The sequence below is a fragment of the Curcuma longa genome, chromosome 4 (assembly GCF_044706935.1).
Source record: "Curcuma longa cultivar G26 ecotype Majalengka, Jawa Barat chromosome 4, ITB_CL_G26_1.1, whole genome shotgun sequence".
In the NCBI taxonomy this organism is placed as follows: domain Eukaryota; kingdom Viridiplantae; phylum Streptophyta; class Magnoliopsida; order Zingiberales; family Zingiberaceae; genus Curcuma; species Curcuma longa.
The window spans coordinates 13,762,756-13,780,263 of NC_133864.1; the positions used below are offsets into that span (position 1 = coordinate 13,762,756).

Sequence of the window (17,508 nt, forward strand, 5' to 3'; positions counted from 1 at the left end):
CGGCGGTCCGGCGGGTGCCGGAGTCCGGCCCCGATTCGGCCGGAATCCGGCCGAATTCCGCCCGAAATCACCGCCAGACGCTGGCGGCCGATTTCGGCCGGAATCTGGCCGGATTCCGGCGAAATCGACCACCAGCGCGTCTGCTCTGTTTCGGCCGGAATCTCGGCCGGATTCCGGCCCAATCCGGCCGGAATCCCGGCCGGATTCCGGCCCAATCCGACCGGAATCCGGTGCCGATGTGTGCGCCGTCGAGTTGCGCTTCCAACGAGCCCGGGATGGTGGCCGACGGTGACCGGACGGCGACGAACGGCGGCGATGAACGCAGGGAGGTCCGACGGTCGCGCAGCGGGGTCGCGCGGGGGCGTCGGGCAGGATATCAGAGCTGTTTATATATATATATATATATATATATATATGGTTATTATAAACGCCACCGCCTCATCTCATCTAAACTCTAATCTTCTTTCCTCTCGCTGTCGCCATCATTACAAACGCTAAAGACGTTGCCTTATCCTTTTTATTATTATAAAACTTAAACTTCATCTCATTACTTTTCACACATAATATCTCTCTCATGCGTGAGCTTAATCCTTGCAGTGACTACTTGATTGTTGACTCATTGCCCTCGTTGTTGTTCTTCATAGTTGTCATCGATTGTCGTTGTTGTCATCGCCTAGTGACAATGGAATTGTACTTATAGTTGTTATAAGCGTATAAAACAAAAAGGACAACCTTCTCTTAGTCCTTCCGACAAATCAAATTCAGATTTTCTCTTCATTCTATTTGGTGTGCTATGTTAGTTCTTGAGGAGCAAGTTAGGAGGGATGACATTGATAAGCCTTGGAGAAAATTTTATTTCATCTTCGAATTTTGGATACCTTTACTAAATCTTATCAATTGATGGTATGAAGCTCTATTGACATTGGATTTTTTTTTTCTCTCATTTTTATATTGCATGTTTAAAGAGTTTCTTTACGATGAGTTATGGTTAAGTTTAAAGGTGCATGTGAGATTAAATAAGCATTTGTCTAGAAGCTTGAATTCGAGGTTGAGTTTTCTTACTTGTTTTGCTACACTTGCCTTATGCATGATTTATATTTATGAAGTAGATGTTATGGAAAATAGAAATAATTTTAATTTTATCTTTACTCGTCTTGTTTGATTATTTCTTATCATGTTACTTGCTCCTTTATTGTTAAGTTGATTTTTATCTAGTTTGTTTTTTATTTGAGATCCATAATAAATTAAATTACATAATTATGTAAATTAATAAAATAAGAAACTAATTATAGCAATAGTCTAGCTCCACGCTTTAGGAGCTACTTTAGCACGATTATTAAGTAACAAAATAATAGATGTGATATTTATATTTAGAGTTTTGGATTATGCGCTTTGAAAGAGATGCATTATCATTTGACATTAAATTGTCAAGATAATAAATGTAACATTTAGATTATAGAGCCTTGGCTCCGTCCTCTAAGAGTTGCGTAATTATTTGTAATATAGAACAGTGGATTCCGTGTACAAAGAGGACTCTTGAGTCTTTTTCGCATGTTCATAGGTTTTGGCTAAATTGAGATGATTTTTCTTCACAGGGTGGATTGCAGATCGTTCACCTTATTTTTATGTGAGACACCTCACAAGATGGATTGCAAGTCGTTAATTCTGTTTTTATATGAGACACTTTTCGGGTGAATTGCTTATCGTTCACCCTATATATATGTGTTTGTATATGTACATTCACGATGTATTTCGTATTGGGTAGATTGCGCCCATTCACTCCATGGACATACGATACATTCCTTTCGGATGGATTGCAAATCGTTTATCCGATCTATGTATGTATATGTGCATACATACGATGCATTTCGTTACGAGTGGATTGCAGATCATTCACTCTCATAGACGATGCATCCTTCTCAAGTGGATTGCAGGTCGCTCACCTTGAGATTTTCATTTATACATGATATATTCGTATTAGATGGAATGCAGGTCATTCACCTTTACTTATATGGCACATCCTTATTGAGGATATTGTATATTATTCACTCACTCAATGTTATATTGAGTGATAAAAATAAGACTATAATGTGAGTAATATTGGAAAATAAAAAATTAAGGAGAACTGATGAATATAATTAAAAGACAATCAAAGATGAATATCAAGGAAATATAAATTGTAAATTATGTTATTATCATTTTTATTATATTTTGATGCACATCTCTTTTATTTCCATTTTGTACTTTGTGCTTACTCTTTTTTTTATCCTCAATTTAATTGTTGAGATATATATATAATACTAGTGGAGTTATTTTAGAGGTATGCATGTAGTTAGATTATTTAATTTTTTTTTATATTTTACTCTGACATTGTTATACTTTACGTGTGACGAATGAAGTTAGCATCACGGTAAGTCTAATTCGTGCGGGGCATGATATATTATGTGGATAAATCTATATCATTAACCATCTTTTCAGGATTGGTAGGTGAAAAAATAAAAATTAAATTAAATTAAAAATGAGATGCAAGCGTACATGAAGAGGGCCTACACAAGTGCCTTTGATTTATGGAATGGAGCAAAGAAAGAGATAAATAACTGTCTTACATACAACACAATGGGAATAAAGATTCCTCATATATGTATAAAATAACTTTCTTATATTTCATTTATAAGAATTTTAAAAATTATATTAATATTTTATCTAAATCCATTTAATATGTACCAATCTTATGCAATAGATCTATCATTGTCTTATCAACTTAATTTAATCATTAATCCAATTAACTCATTGGTCCCCCTCCTATTCAATTTGATCAACCTTTAGTTCTATCTACCCCCAGCTGACAGTTAAATCTGTTCACCCTTTAAGTTGACCGTCCCATCTAAGGTGATTCATTCGTCCACTCAACCATTTAGAGATCTCATAAAGATCTAACAACTAAAACAACTTCTTCAGAGACCAATTTCTCCAAAGCTCTACGATTCAACTCTCTTAATTCCTCCATTCAACTCTATTACCTGTCACGCCTATCTAACTCAACTAACTATCCAATTCAGTACTCTTATAAACCTACTTCAGACCATTTGCCCCTACCTAATCGATTGATTTTATAGATTGGTATTTGTCACTAAGAGTGCAAACGAATCAAGTTGGCTCGCGAGTTTTTCGAGCAAGTTTGAATAATATTTGATTTGTATTTGAAATTATCAAACTTGAGTCGTACTCGAACATGTTCGATAATTTTTCGAGCCGAATTTTAATCTATAATATTATATTCGACTATTTATGAGCCACTCAAATTAAGACATTTCAAATTAAAATTTGATTATGCTTGAATTAAGATGAATAATTCGAATCGAACTCGAATAATTTAAGGCATTTCGAACTAAAGTTTGATTCTGCTCAAATTAAGATTCGAATAATTCGAATCAAACTCGAACTCGAATCAAATTCGAGTCAAAATTATTGATATTTTTGAGTTTCGAATCGAATTCGAATATCATATATATGTTTCAAGCTCTAATTTGAATATCAATATTTTTCTATCATTTGATTAGATTCGACTCGTTTGCATCACTATTTATCACAATACAACAGCCTAAGTCCTTCATCCAACTCCATAAACCTGTCACATCTATCTCATTCAATTAACCATCCAATCCACGGTTCTAGGTGATCCTAGCCACTTCACTGACTTTAAAGACATATTTGTTGCAAAAGTAAATATGTTCCACATCAGTGCATTGCTACTGATGGAGGAGCTTAAAGCGACGGGTCAGTTCCAGTTCATTAGATGCAAAGACATGAATCCAGCAACCCAATCAATCGCCGTTGCACGTTGCCGTCCTCCTTTTCCATCACGTCGTGGATGCTCACCGCTCACCATAAAAATGCCAATCAGAAGCAGGCAGAGTTCACAACGGCCGGACACACCACCCAGCTCGTTGCAGTCCAGTCCCAGTAAAATAAATAAATAAAAATAAAATAAAACTCGCTACTCTAGCGAGCGTATTATCTTGGCTTCGTCAAAATATGAATCATTGTTCTTCTTTTATAAATTTATTCCGTCGTAATCAACTCAGTTAAGTAAAACTTCAATCTGTATAATAACTGTATTTAAATTTTTTATATCAGATATCTAATTTAGACTCATTAATCGTGTGATGAACTGTCCGACTCAACATTTAAAAGGTGAGGTGACAACTCCGTTAAAGAAGAGTGATTTTAATTAGGTTATTGATTATGTGACTCTCCTTAAACATTTTTTTTTCATTCTATTCTCTCTTTTTATCTATCCGTAGCCATCCACTCTTAATTATCATGTTTTTTATATGAAAAATTAATTGACTATGAAAAAGAAATAACATAATCTTATAATTATTTAAATTATATGTATTTTATCTATTAACTAATTAGTTAGACTAAAAATATCATTAAATATTTAAATAAAATAACATGTATATAAATTGACAAATAACTCTTTTAAAATATTATTACTGGATCAAATATATATAATTTATCGTACTTCGTGGATGATTATAAGAATCATATTTTGGCATTAAAATTTGATCAAAACTTTGTTTTGTAGGAGTTTTGCACACCATTATTTTTATTTTACCACTTTAATATTTTCTGATAAAAGCACTGAATAAAATTCAATTTTTATTAAAACTTAACTATGGAAATATTTAGTAAAAAAAGCAAATAAATTGATCAATTTTTTAAAGAAAAAGATTATTTTTAGGTAAAATGTCTTTTTTAGAGCGATTGCGCGTTTAGGAAAGAAAAGAAAGTGTTCTTATTTGTTTCCCTTCGCAATGATTTGTAAGTATGGAAGTTTCACCATGTTGTGAATTGCTGCCATTGCACCATCAAATTCCACTGGTTGATGGTGTCAGTGGGTGGCTGCCTACCACTGGCAGCGATACGAGATTCGGAAAGGCTTCAACGCCATCCACTGCTTTGCCTTTTGCTCATCGAATTGGAATCCCCCCCGTTGCCATTTGCATGCCTCAGCCGCAAGTCCCAGGTCGCCACTACAGCAGGTTGCCCGTTGGCATCACCACCGCACAGGCAGCAGGCATCTCTAATAGTAGTACCTATTAAACAGCGACCAGGTGGCCATGGGGGAGCTATGAAAGGCTACTGTTACATAGTCGCAGAGGGGTCGAGGAAAAAGAAAGCATGGTGAAAGTTATCAGTCGGTCTCATCCACTCCCACTCCACCACCAAAAAAGATCCTTTTTTCTCTTCCATTCCTCTTCGCCATTTCCACTTCTCGCCAGTGTCTAATTAAATCCTCCCTCTGGTGGTAAGAAGGTAGAGCTGCGAGCCTGCGAGTGCAGAGCCATTCTTCACCCTTTTCATCAGGTGAGTGACGAACTTGGTTGGCACTGTGACATCCGTTTGGGTACGTTTTTTTTCTTCTTGTCCTTTCCGAAGACCCAGTGGCACCGCTTTTCATGTTTCAATTAATGTACTTTTCTAAAAAATAACAATAATAAAGTATAACAAAATATTATCTTCGTCGTAAGAATTAGAACTTCATGAACAAGAACGTGGAGCAGCGAAATTTTTCCTGGCGTGGAACGATATTATCTTACTAAAAGATAGATTTTTTTTTGATATATTTCAGGCTGCTAGATTCGTCTACCTTATTGCTGATGTCTGCTCCTCTTCGAGTATTATTCCCAAATCCACGGTGCGCATCTCCTGATAAGCTGGATTTAAAATCTTGAGTTGTTTCGTTTCTTGGGTGGTTTTAAAAGCTTTGTTTTGTTTACTAACGTGTGGAATAGGCATTCCTTCAAGTTGGACGAACTTGGACTAGAGATTATGAGGATTGCTTTCCCGGCAGCACTGGCGCTGCTAGCCGATCCCATTGCCTCGTTGATTGACACTGGTTTCGTTGGTCACATAGGTTAGTTTGGTTGTTCCATCTTTTTCTGTCATGGTCCCCCTGTTTTTGAAGTACCTTGAGTAGTGAAGTATCCTCTAGTATGTATTTTTGCCTCTAATATTGAAATTTTAGATGCTCTTTGTTCTTTATGCTCATTATGCATGCTTGAATTGCTGCTAGAAGTTGTAGGTAAAAGATTTTTTAAAAAAAAAACAATCTAGGAGATATTTGCTCTTTTGATTTCTGAGTTTGGGTGGATATTAGTTTAGTGGCTGCTGTGCAAAATGTTTATAAACTTGATTTCATTTAATGATCACTTATAACTGCTCTTTGATCAAATAAACATGTGAATTTGGAGGAAGAATTCATTTGACTTAATCTTTTTCTGTCTGTCCACAGTGTCTGCAAAATAGGAGGTTTATTTTGGTCATTCAGTTTTTGAAGTTGAAAATTGTACCCCAGTTTTCCATCTTTTACATGCAACTGAAGAGCTGGAAATTGGTATATTTTTGTTTTCATCTTCCCTTATCAAATGCCGATTCATTTTACCCTATAACAGCAAATTCTGTGAATGTAATATTGCATTTATTATACTTCACATTCTTTCTTTTCCTGTGGTTTTGCGTCTTCATCTGATACATCCACTGAGACTGGTTAATCAGTTGGCCAACAAATTAAATTGGCTCGTTGATATCAGACTGTTTATTGCGGTTTTCACTTTGATCTTTCAAAGTTTATCCATCTATTACAGGTCCAGTTGAGCTTGCAGCGGTGGGTGTGTCAATTGCAGTGTTCAATCAAGTATCACGAATTGCGATCTTTCCTCTTGTTAGTGTTACAACATCCTTTGTTGCTGAGGAAGATGCTGCAAGCAAAGAGGAAAATGTAGATGGAGAAAATAGTGAAAACCAAGGGTCCTTTCTTGAGGAGGGTGAAATGGAAGAGTTAGTACCCCTAACTGGTAGGCAATTTTGATTATTGTTATCTCGGTAATTATGATCTAAGAATCTTTAGCTGAAATACTAGGCAATATATCAAAATTTTGTTCAGCTTTTTACTGCATTAAACATATTCATCAGTATTTGAAGCATTAAAATTTTCTTTTGGTTTATCAGATCGTGATAAACTTGCATGCACATTCTCTTCATCTTCTGATAAATCCTCCACTACAACTGAGTTCGGGCATCGTAAACACATTCCGTCAGCAACTTCAGCATTAGTAGTTGGTGGCACACTTGGTCTTCTTCAAACTTTATTACTTGTTTCTGCAGCAAGACCTATCTTAAATTATATGGGTGTCAAATATGTGAGTAAACAATATTTTCCTATTTATTTCACAGAAGTTCATATTTTTCCATTATTTTGACTACTTGACTATGCTATCATCATCTTTGTTGACAAGTTTCAGCATTGCACAAACAATTTCCACACTAGACTGTTGCTATGAATTGTTCCCTAGTATAGTTTTGATGCCAATTATTTGGATTGTGATAACTATTTGTTTGCAAAAGAAACTCTTTTCAATACCTCAGCATGTCTTAGATTAGATCCACTTTGTACCAATTTGTGCTTAGATGAGAAAATTGATCAATCGACTTATTAGGCTTAACCATGGGTCCAAAATTGTTAAGCTCAAATTAGTAGTAACTAATTCATCTATGCTTATAAAGCTTGTTTAGTATAGGACTTGCACTGTGTCTAGTGCACTTGTCAAACCTAATAGGGTATTTCTATCACAGCCAAGGTCCAAGATGAGCTCGCCATATGGGCTAGCGAGTTGCTACTCGCTTGAGCCAAGGTTGGCATTGTCTGAGGCCTGCCCGATCCGTGTTAGGCATGCCACACCCTTAGTTGGAGGAGGGTGCAATTTAGCCCATTCGATATCCCTATGTGGAAGAGGGTACATGGATAACCTCCAAACTCATAGCATATCTGTTTACATGCATAATGTAGTATCTTTATTTGTCTGTTGATACTTCCAGTTTATTTGAGATGAGCTTTGCCATTACTATAACAGGGCATGTTTTTCACTAGGATTCCCCTATGATGGCACCGGCATCTCAGTACTTGACACTGCGGTCTCTTGGTGCTCCAGCTGTTCTCTTATCTTTGGCTACGCAAGGTGTTTTTCGAGGATTCAAGGACACAACAACTCCTCTTTATGCTACTGGTAGGGTTACATTCAAACATCATGTTAAACTTGGAGAATTCTTCCCTTACCCAAACTGCCAACAGATTTTTTCTATGTCAATGCCGGTGCATGGCTTTACTCTCTGTTGATTGCTTGCTTTGACATTTATAAAATAGAACTTTTAAGGATTGTAATGAAATGTTATGTTGTGTTTCTTTAATCACTTATCAGAAATAGGAACATACACTAGGCAAACCCATTATCATTATTTTTCTATCATCTGGATATCCTTTGATAAGCAGCTCTTCTCTGTTTGCATTGCCATTAACAGTTGGAGAATCTATACAACAAAATGAGAGAAAAACCACATGGGTCTAAACAGTAGTTCTCTTGTTCTTCATCTGTCTTAAGAAACTTCCATTATTAACTTGTCAATCACTTCCATATGGGTAAAGAATTTCTGGAAATTTGATCAGTCAAATTTTTGTGTCACATATAGAGTTGTGAACTAATATCCTTTGGTATCATAATCTTATCAACTAAACTTCCCCTCAAAATCCTGAAGATAAATAGTTAACATCTAAGAATCTGCATCCTTTACCAAGCAGCAGCCTAATATTCAGGATAAATTTGTATAGCTTTTACATTTATGATGAACTTAGCTATAGAAGTTCTGAAGATCAAACAAAATAGTCAACTTTTTCAAATTGGACGAATTGGATCCTTTTGTTGATTCTGTGGAAAATTCTGCAAAAAATTTGAGGTTTACTCAATGATCCATCTATCTATCTATTTATGTTACTCGTACATAAATTAGCGAACTCTTTGTATGTAATAAAAACCACAATGACACTAAAATGGTGAAGCAGCGTGCTTCTAACATCACAGTTTGCCTCAATTCTCCTTCCTTTTTCTAGTCCTATCATGTGTGCATTAAATCAACTAAAATTATTTCTTTCTGACCAACTCAGTTGCTGGAGATACAACCAATATAATCTTGGATCCACTATTTATATTCTCCTTCCGCTTAGGCGTTAGTGGTGCTGCAATTGCTCATGTTATTTCTCAGTAAGTATATGTTACTTCTACCAAAAAAATAGTACTTTTGCTTGGAACACTAATTAATTCCTTATTTTTTTTCTGTGCACGTTAGCTTATTATATTCCTGATACCAAAATATTTTATCCACTGCAGATACCTAATTGCTCTAATACTCCTGTGGAGATTGCTGAGTCAAGTTAATGTGTTGCCTCCTAGTATCAAGGATCTGCAGTTCAGTCGGTTCTTAAAAAACGGTAACTAACTCCTATGAATATGCCACACTAATTATTGTCAATTTACTAAGTATTATGAAAATGTCACATGATTTCCGTAGTAATTCACAATGCATGAAACATTTTTGTTTGTTTGTTTGTTTTATTTTTGGTTTCGTTTTGACATGCTAATTCTAGGCTCTTGAAGCTGCGTGTTACCGTAAATCTGTGTGTTCTCGAGCTGCAAAATATTGATGTATTCTGGGTTCCAGGTTTTCTACTGCTTGCACGGGTTATTGCTGTAACATTCTGTGTGACATTAGCAGCATCAATGGCTGCACGACAAGGGCCAGTACCCATGGCCGCATTTCAGATATGCTTGCAGATTTGGTTGGCTACTTCTCTTCTAGCTGATGGTTTGGCTGTTGCAGGACAGGTTAGGAACTTATACCAATATTCTGGCAAACTACTATTTTATATGTCAGACAGGAAAAGGGAAGAAATTGAAACTACGACTACTAGTCTTTGTACATTCTCAAAATAGACAGTAGAAATTGATGCCGATTACTATGATCATGAGGAAGAATTTTCATTCTTTACCTACTTAACCTGGTAGCTTGCTCGACCTACAGTGTGGTTAATCCATCATATCCTTTTCAGGCCATACTTGCTAGTGCATTTGCCCGAAGAGATCATACTACAGCAACCTTTGCTGCATCACGCGTTCTGCAAGTATACTTTTCTATCTGATAACCGATCTTCTTTGTGAATATGAGCTACCAGGCCATTTCTTGTCTGGAACTAAATGTTAGAACATGACGGCAGTGGGGTATGGTACTGGGGCTGCTCCTATGCATCACACTCGGAATTGGTTTGCAATTTGTATCAACATTATTCACCAAGGATGCTGAAGTCCAGCGACTCATTCACATCGGCATCCCAGTACTCAACCAATGCTTGAGCTAATTGCTGAAAAGCGTATTTTTGCTGGAATATCAACTTGTTAATACGTTCATTTCCTTTCAGTTTGTGGCCCTGACTCAACCAATAAATGCCTTAGCTTTCGTCTTCGATGGTATCAACTATGGCGCATCAGATTTCGCCTACTCCGCGTATTCCATGGTAAGTTTGACTCAATCTTCACAGTAGTTGCTTTGCTTGATTTTAATGCTCAGTAACCATCTTATCATCAATCTAATGCTTCAGATCCTGGTGGCCATTGTTAGTATTACCTGCTTGATCGTATTATCCTCTCTTTACGGATTCACTGGAATCTGGATATCTCTAACCATTTACATGAGTCTGCGAATGTTTGCTGGATTCTGGAGGTAACCTTCATCATAAATCTTTGCAATTACACGCAAACATAGACCTCCTCACAGGCTTTTCCCATGTATATACATGCAGAATAGGGACAGCGAAGGGTCCATGGGCCTTCCTTAAGACTTGACCGAGGTTTGTAGATCTCCTTGCCCTCTTGTTTATGTACGTGTGGAGTGTTGACTGTTAACCGAACGAACAAGGAGCAAGGAGATGATTGCTGATATACGAGTGGTCATGCTTGAGTTGATTGTCGAATCGGTCGTTGTCGTTTGGAGTACGTAAACAAACATGGACCAGCGATTCGAGCTTGATGTTTAATTCTGGTGGCGCAAATTTATCGAGCCATCAACGTCGAACTGGTCAACGCTTCCGGTGGACGTGTCCCTTTTTTGTCGTCGTGTTTTATCGCCTTGGCTTTCCGTTTGGTCAGACAACGAAAAGTAATAACAACCGTTTCTCTCGCGAAGTTGCGCTGCTAGATCCTTCCACGTCTCTTCCCACATTTGCTTTCTGCCTATATCATCCCCCCTTGTTAATTCGCCGGGCGGTGGTCGTCGGATCGTCGGTGATAGATCGAGACGGGAAGGTGGCGGAGATGCTGCAGCTGCTGTTCGCGGTGGCCTTCTCGGCGGTGCCGCTGACGCTTTACGTGCCGCCGATCCGGAGCCTGAACCCGTTCGTGGAGGCGGTGGAAGCGCTCTTCAGGGAGGTGGCCGTGTACTCGATGCGGGCTTACCCGCGGCTCCGGCTTGGCGTCGGCCGCATCATGGCCGTCGCCGCCCGCGCGCGCCGTTAGGTAGGTGGGTGTTATCCCGGTTTCCTAGCTACGTGTAGATCGACGGACGGTTTTGTTCGTTTTCTTCTTCGATTCCTATTGAAAGGTGGATTCGGTGGGTGTCATGTACAGTTACGTTGCGTGAGTAATTTCTGCGGAATTTAGAACAAATGAAATGTAGAATAATGTCCTGGTTTGAGGAATCATCTCAATGGACTTCAGTTGATTTTATGATCTATATGAGGATATGAATTAAGAAGTTGTAATTGATCAGTCATGATTCGATCTTTGTCTATTTCAGCAAATCTATTACATTGTAACCAACTCAATTATATAGACATCTCAATGGACTTCAAGAATGACTGAATAGAAGCCCTCATTTCTTCAAAATGGAACCATGAAACTGAATCCAGCATATGAGCAGCTAGCTAGCAATATCATTTGGTATTCTAGTTTTTTTTAGTTGGCTCCGGTATCCCTCAGAATGATAAATCGAGAAACCCTTGTAATAGCTCAGCAACCTAGCATTTTTAAATCAACCATCCATCGAAGAAAATTCATCCGATAATTCATCTAATTAGAATTCGATCTTGAAAAATTTGTACAGGCACCTTGTTAAATAAAAAACTGAGATCATTAACTGCGTTACCACACAAGTTGTGAAACAACCTGATGAAGCCTGCAAACTCCAAATCCGTTTTAAAATTTGCTTGTACCAATATTCATGAAGGATCCTCTTAGAATGAAGGAAGAAGAAAGAGAGTTTTTGGAGCTATTAGAATTTCCGAACTTTAATCTCACATTTAGAATTTAAAGGGAATATATGCATTTAAATTTAATTTTGTTGTTGTTATGGGCACAAGGAACGGATCTCGGTGAATCAAATCCGTGAGTAGTTCGTTGAGCTAGACTCGAGGCTCGGAGTCTCACCGCACCCCGAGCGCCTTGTCCTATCTACGTCGACTTAACTCCGAGAGTCCGAATCGAGTCGAATCCCCTCCGATCAACTCCTACACTCGAGCCAAATCCCTCTTCAGATCGGCTCCCACGCTCGATCCGGATCAACCAAATCGAGTCGGAAACTGAGTCGAGTCCCCTCGCCCCTCAAGTCCGAGTCCTCAGAAATATGGTCTCCTACGCCCGAGCCGAATCCCCGCAAAGATCAACTTCTGAGCCTGATCCAGATCCCCTACCGTATTGATCTTAAGATCGAGCCGAATCCTCAAGGAGACAGGCTCTCCGAACCGAGTCGGCTCTGCAGGCATGCTGACTCTGACCGCCGAGTCCGAGTTCTCAGGCAGACTTCTCAGGCCGACTCTAATTCTAGCCGATACTGAGCCAACTCCTGACTCTGAGCCGATTCCTCTCCGTCAGCCAGATTACATCGTCTCTACTCAGACTTGACCGATACAAAGTTCACTTCTCGATGCCCTACTTCATTAAATATTACTCTTCTCATCGTTCCCTCTGACAGCCCCACAGCCCTTAATTATGATCGTCATTCTGACATCCACGTGCGAAATGACACTACAATCGTAAGTCAATGATGGAACTGTCATACTGATCATTCCATTCCTTCTGACCAGATCATGATCAATGATGAGACATCCTCTTTAATTAGATGAGATGTGACCTTCTCCTTAGATATATAGGTATTCTTCCTCTCTCGATGCTTAGGTATGCGAACTCACATTCGACACTCCATTTTTCCTCTGTTTTTCTTCTTCTTCTCTCACAGACTGATTTAAGCATCGGAGTGGTCGAACCAGGGCACCCCTGGCCTTCCTTCTCATGGTTGTTGTGTCTGCAGGTTCTCCCAGCTTCGCGATTACCTCCTCGCAAGACCTCATCCGGCTTTGGTGCTGAAAAGGTGATGATGCGTCCAAAAACGGATCTCAACAGGAATAGTTGTCTCCGTGATTTCTTGAAGTTGATACTTCTTATGGATTTAAGCATGAAATATATGATAGTTAATGAAGTATAATATTTAAATTTGTTGATTGTGATTGATCAGTTTTCTTTCCCTTTCCTTCCTACTATTGATTTTTTTTTTTTCGTTTTCAATCCTTTTCTCTCTGGCGGATAACTAAAGCTTTGAAGTTTATCTAAAAAATCGATTATATCTAAAACCAAATAAAATAGATATCGTTCTATTCTAACACTCCGTTGAAATTTTCGCTTGATATATATTATTTCATCTGGGGTGTAAACGAGCTAAGCTATTCGCTAGCTATTTGAGTTTTGATTCGAAAGAAAATTGATTTGAGTTCATTTCGATTAAGTTAACAAGCCGAATTTGAGTCTGATTTCGAATTTGAAAATATTATCAAGCTGAGTTCAAGCTTAATATTATTTGGTTCGCGAGCTCGTAAACATGTTCATTTAAAAACTTACGAACATGTTTGTTAAGAGGTTCACAAACGTGTGTGTGTATATATATATACTACATGAATTATAAATATTATCTATTGACGTGCCAAATTTGAATTAAGTTCGTTTAATTTTTAAATGAGTTATTTTTGAATGGAGTTCCAACTAACCTCGTTTAACTTTTAAACGAGTCATTTTTGAACCGAGCGCGAGTCGTTTACGAATTATTTAATTTCATTACGGACCAAACTTGAGCTTAAGAACTAAAGCTCGGATCCAACTCGAGCCGAACTCGAACTTAAGGAAAGCGAACCGAGCTCAAGCTTGAGTCTCTTACTGTTCGATTTGGTTTGGTTCGATTACACTCTTAATTGCACCTCCTTTGATTTAATGAATTTTATGTTAAATTTGTGTTTATACACGTGTCGTGTTGCTATTAACATGAGCAGTGAGGGTGAGGGGTGAAGTGAGGTTAACAAAATGCTGTTATTAATAATAATTCATTTGATTACTTTAAAAAAAATGAATGGGACAAAAACAAATTCAGTCGATAACCGAGAAGTCACTTTCACCCTCCAAACAATATAATTTTTAAACTTCTATCCGCCAATTTTGTACACTTTGACAGGCAGATTTCGATAATCTTGCCTCAGTGAGGCAGGCAGTATATTCTCTCTTTGCAGTGCTAGTCCAGAGAACAGCAGACACTTAACAGTGCTGTTACGTGATTTGTGGTTGTTAGAGTCAAGCAATCTGTCACTTCGACCCACCAAACTATTCGATATTCTAGAGACTTCCCCGTGAAGCAATCCATGACTTCTCTCGAAGGCGTTATGGGGTCTGACTGGAGAAACCAAATCTGAAAGGATGATCATGCCCTCTGTTCATGCCTTGCAAGCTATAACAAAGTACTCTGAAATTTAATAGTTTATTAATCTCAATCTGGTGGTTGTTTGCACTTAAAATGACTCTAGAAGTTTATCTATAAAATCGATGATATCTCAAACCGTGAGAATGCTATCCAGTGTGACACACTTAGTACGTGACGCCTTGATCCATTGCCACTGTGGTCGCCCCCGTCGGCCGCCGCCTCAACCGCAATCGACGCGCCACTCGTCGGTGTTTCGTCCGACGACGGATTTCGATTAGACAGTAGTCAGAATCCGACGAATTTGATCAGAAACAGGATTGATCACGGTTGGCAGTGACGCGTGCCACTGCCGACCACGATCGGATCGGATTTCGATCAAATCGCGATCAGAAACCGATCGAGGAAGGACCACCGTGCGATGCCAGCCCGTCCTCTGTCGTCCAGTGACCACGATTTGGTCGGAAATAGACCGATCGCGATCGACAGTAGCCGCGCCACTGTCGACCCTGTTTCCAATCGAATTACGTCGGATTCCGACCACTATCCGATCGGAATTCGACGTCGGACGGAGCGCCGACAAACAATGTGTCGATCGCGTCCGAGGCGGCGATCGACGATAGTCGAACGACACGGCAAGAGCAGCGACAATGACATTGGATCGCGAGTGTCGCGCGAGCTATGAATTTCTCATCGCGTAACATAACATTTCTCTCTCAAATCGAGTGGACATCCCATGGATACTATTTGAGTTAATATGATAGACGGCCAAATTTTCACTTAATTTACGAAGATAAATCTAGTTTACGTCAGGAAATCATATATACCACGAATTGATTAAGAGAAGAAGAAGAACGTGGCGTGATGTGGTAAAAAAAGCTTCAGATGGAGCGTCCACCGTTTTCCTCGGGCAAAAACCATTCGTCAGTTCCGTCCTGCACGTCGTCACCCACGTTCGCGTCCCCACCCGTGACTTGACGCTCAGAACGTCCTTCCAGTCAATCATCGCGTACATGACACGCATCCCTTTCCTCTCCTTTTAAATCCGCACCAAAACCAACCATTCCAATCGCAGAACCGTCAGCACCATGGGACAATCCGTTCTCCTCCACATCTGCCTTCTTCCTCTCCTCCTCGCCTTCTTCGCCGGCAGCGTCGCCGCGGCGAGGGCTCCAGCAAGTGATCGTGGGGCTGTGGTCGGCGGGTGGACGCCGATTGCCAACGTGAACGACGAGCACGTCCAGGAGCTGGCGGCGTTCGCGGTGTCGGAGCACAACAAGCCGCAGAACAACGGGTCCCAGCTGACGCTGGTCGGGGTGGTGAAGGCGGAGCAGCAGGTGGTGGCCGGGACCAACTACCGACTGAAGCTGAGCGTGAAGGATGCGAGCGGCGGCACGGCCTTGTACCAGGCCGTGGTCTGGGAGAAGCCCTGGCAGAAGTTCCGCCAGCTCACCTCCTTCGTCCGACTCTCCAAGACCTAACGAATTAATCTCTCGACGTGGACGCATCAGTAGAATGGATCAGGGCTCCTGCATGTGACGACAAGGCTATCGATAATATATGTACCGGCTGTGGCGACGATCGATATGTGTCATAATATTTACTTTTTGTTATAATTATTCTGCACGATATGATTAGAGTATGTCGTTGATAAATTCCTGATCGATATTATAAAGCTATGTCTACTGCAATTGAAGTGTCCCAGTTCCGCTCACTGATGATAAAGAACTCATAAATTGAGTTCGGTCATGAATTTAGAATCAACTTTTACTAAAATGGAGATTTGGACTGCATTTGTGTGTGATTTTCTTTTTAATTTCTGGATTCGGTACACATCTTTTTTATATTATCGCACTCCTTTCCTCTATTGTAAAAAGAGTGCAAATCATTTATGTATTAGCAAGTGCCAACAAATGGCTATCCACGTGCTTACTGTCGCGGGGACAAATAGCACTTAATGCATATGATTTTTATAGAAATGTTGTTATCAATAGGTGGATGAGAAATGTTCTATTAATTGTCTCACATATATTGATTCTGAGTGGGTAAAGAATGTCTCATTAATTGCCTCACACCTACTATTGAGCCAAGTGATTATCTTCTTTCAAGAAGTGTGGGGCTTACCTTGGAGGAGCCACCAAAATGACAGTTCTTACATGAGAATTGCAATAATAAAATGCATAAGTCAATTTCCAATAAATATAAAATGCTCCACTGAACCATTGAGGCGCATCTAAATTTTAGATTTTTTTCAAAGGCCATATTATATTTTATATTTATTAAAAGGTATATTTTTTCTTGTAAAATATCTTTGTATTAAAAAATATAAAATAAAAAGAATCCATGTGCGATCTAGGCGAGCAAACGAATCAAATTTGTTTTTTTTTGGAATCGGCTTGAAAAATATTGATTCGTATTTGAAATTATTAAATTTGAACTGAACTTGAATAATTTTTTTAGTTAAATTTGAATTTATAATATTTTGTTCGTTCACGAGTCACTCGCGAGTCAAACTCGAATCGAATTCTGATTATTTTTATATAATTTTAATTTAAATAGACTCAAATTAATGTTCAAATAATTCGAATCGAATTTAAATTTAAGTCATTTTGAATTATAATTTCAATTATACGTTGGAACAATTCGAAGCCCCATGATCAAGAGGTCAAGCCTTATATAGCCTCAAAGTCAAGCAACCACAAGGACAAGCGTGGCTAGGTGACCAGGCCCATGATCAAGAGGTCAAACGATTAGACCTCATGATCGGGCTCTGTGACTAAGAGGTCAAGCCCTACGATCACGAGGCTAGGCGTAGCTAAGCAGTTGTGCAAGCACGGTCAGGCTGAGCGCCCAAATGGTCCGACCGAGCCGTCATGACTGTGCGAT

General features: G+C 39.1%; 1 protein-coding gene and 1 pseudogene across 2 annotated transcripts; both read left to right on the plus strand.

Annotated features, from left to right (window-relative positions):
- Positions 1-5,288: 5,288 nt before the first annotated feature.
- LOC141826883 (protein DETOXIFICATION 42-like) lies at positions 5,289-10,747 on the plus strand. 2 transcript variants are annotated; one of them, XM_074714203.1, is made up of 14 exons: positions 5,289-5,413; positions 5,639-5,704; positions 5,802-5,923; positions 6,654-6,863; positions 7,018-7,208; positions 7,937-8,072; positions 9,005-9,101; positions 9,228-9,328; positions 9,559-9,722; positions 9,947-10,018; positions 10,112-10,228; positions 10,313-10,408; positions 10,493-10,614; positions 10,694-10,747. In XM_074714203.1, the coding sequence occupies exons 2-14, from the start codon at positions 5,667-5,669 to the stop codon at positions 10,734-10,736; spliced, it is 1,509 nt and encodes a 502-aa protein (XP_074570304.1). In that variant the 5' UTR covers positions 5,289-5,413; positions 5,639-5,666; the 3' UTR covers positions 10,737-10,747. The 2 variants fall into 2 exon arrangements, with proteins under 2 accessions (XP_074570304.1, XP_074570303.1); XM_074714202.1 differs by having other exon boundaries at positions 5,289-5,372.
- Positions 10,748-12,510: 1,763 nt separating this feature from the next.
- On the plus strand, positions 12,511-16,336 carry LOC141827119 (cysteine proteinase inhibitor 10-like; annotated as a pseudogene).
- The last annotated feature ends 1,172 nt before the right edge of the window (positions 16,337-17,508 follow it).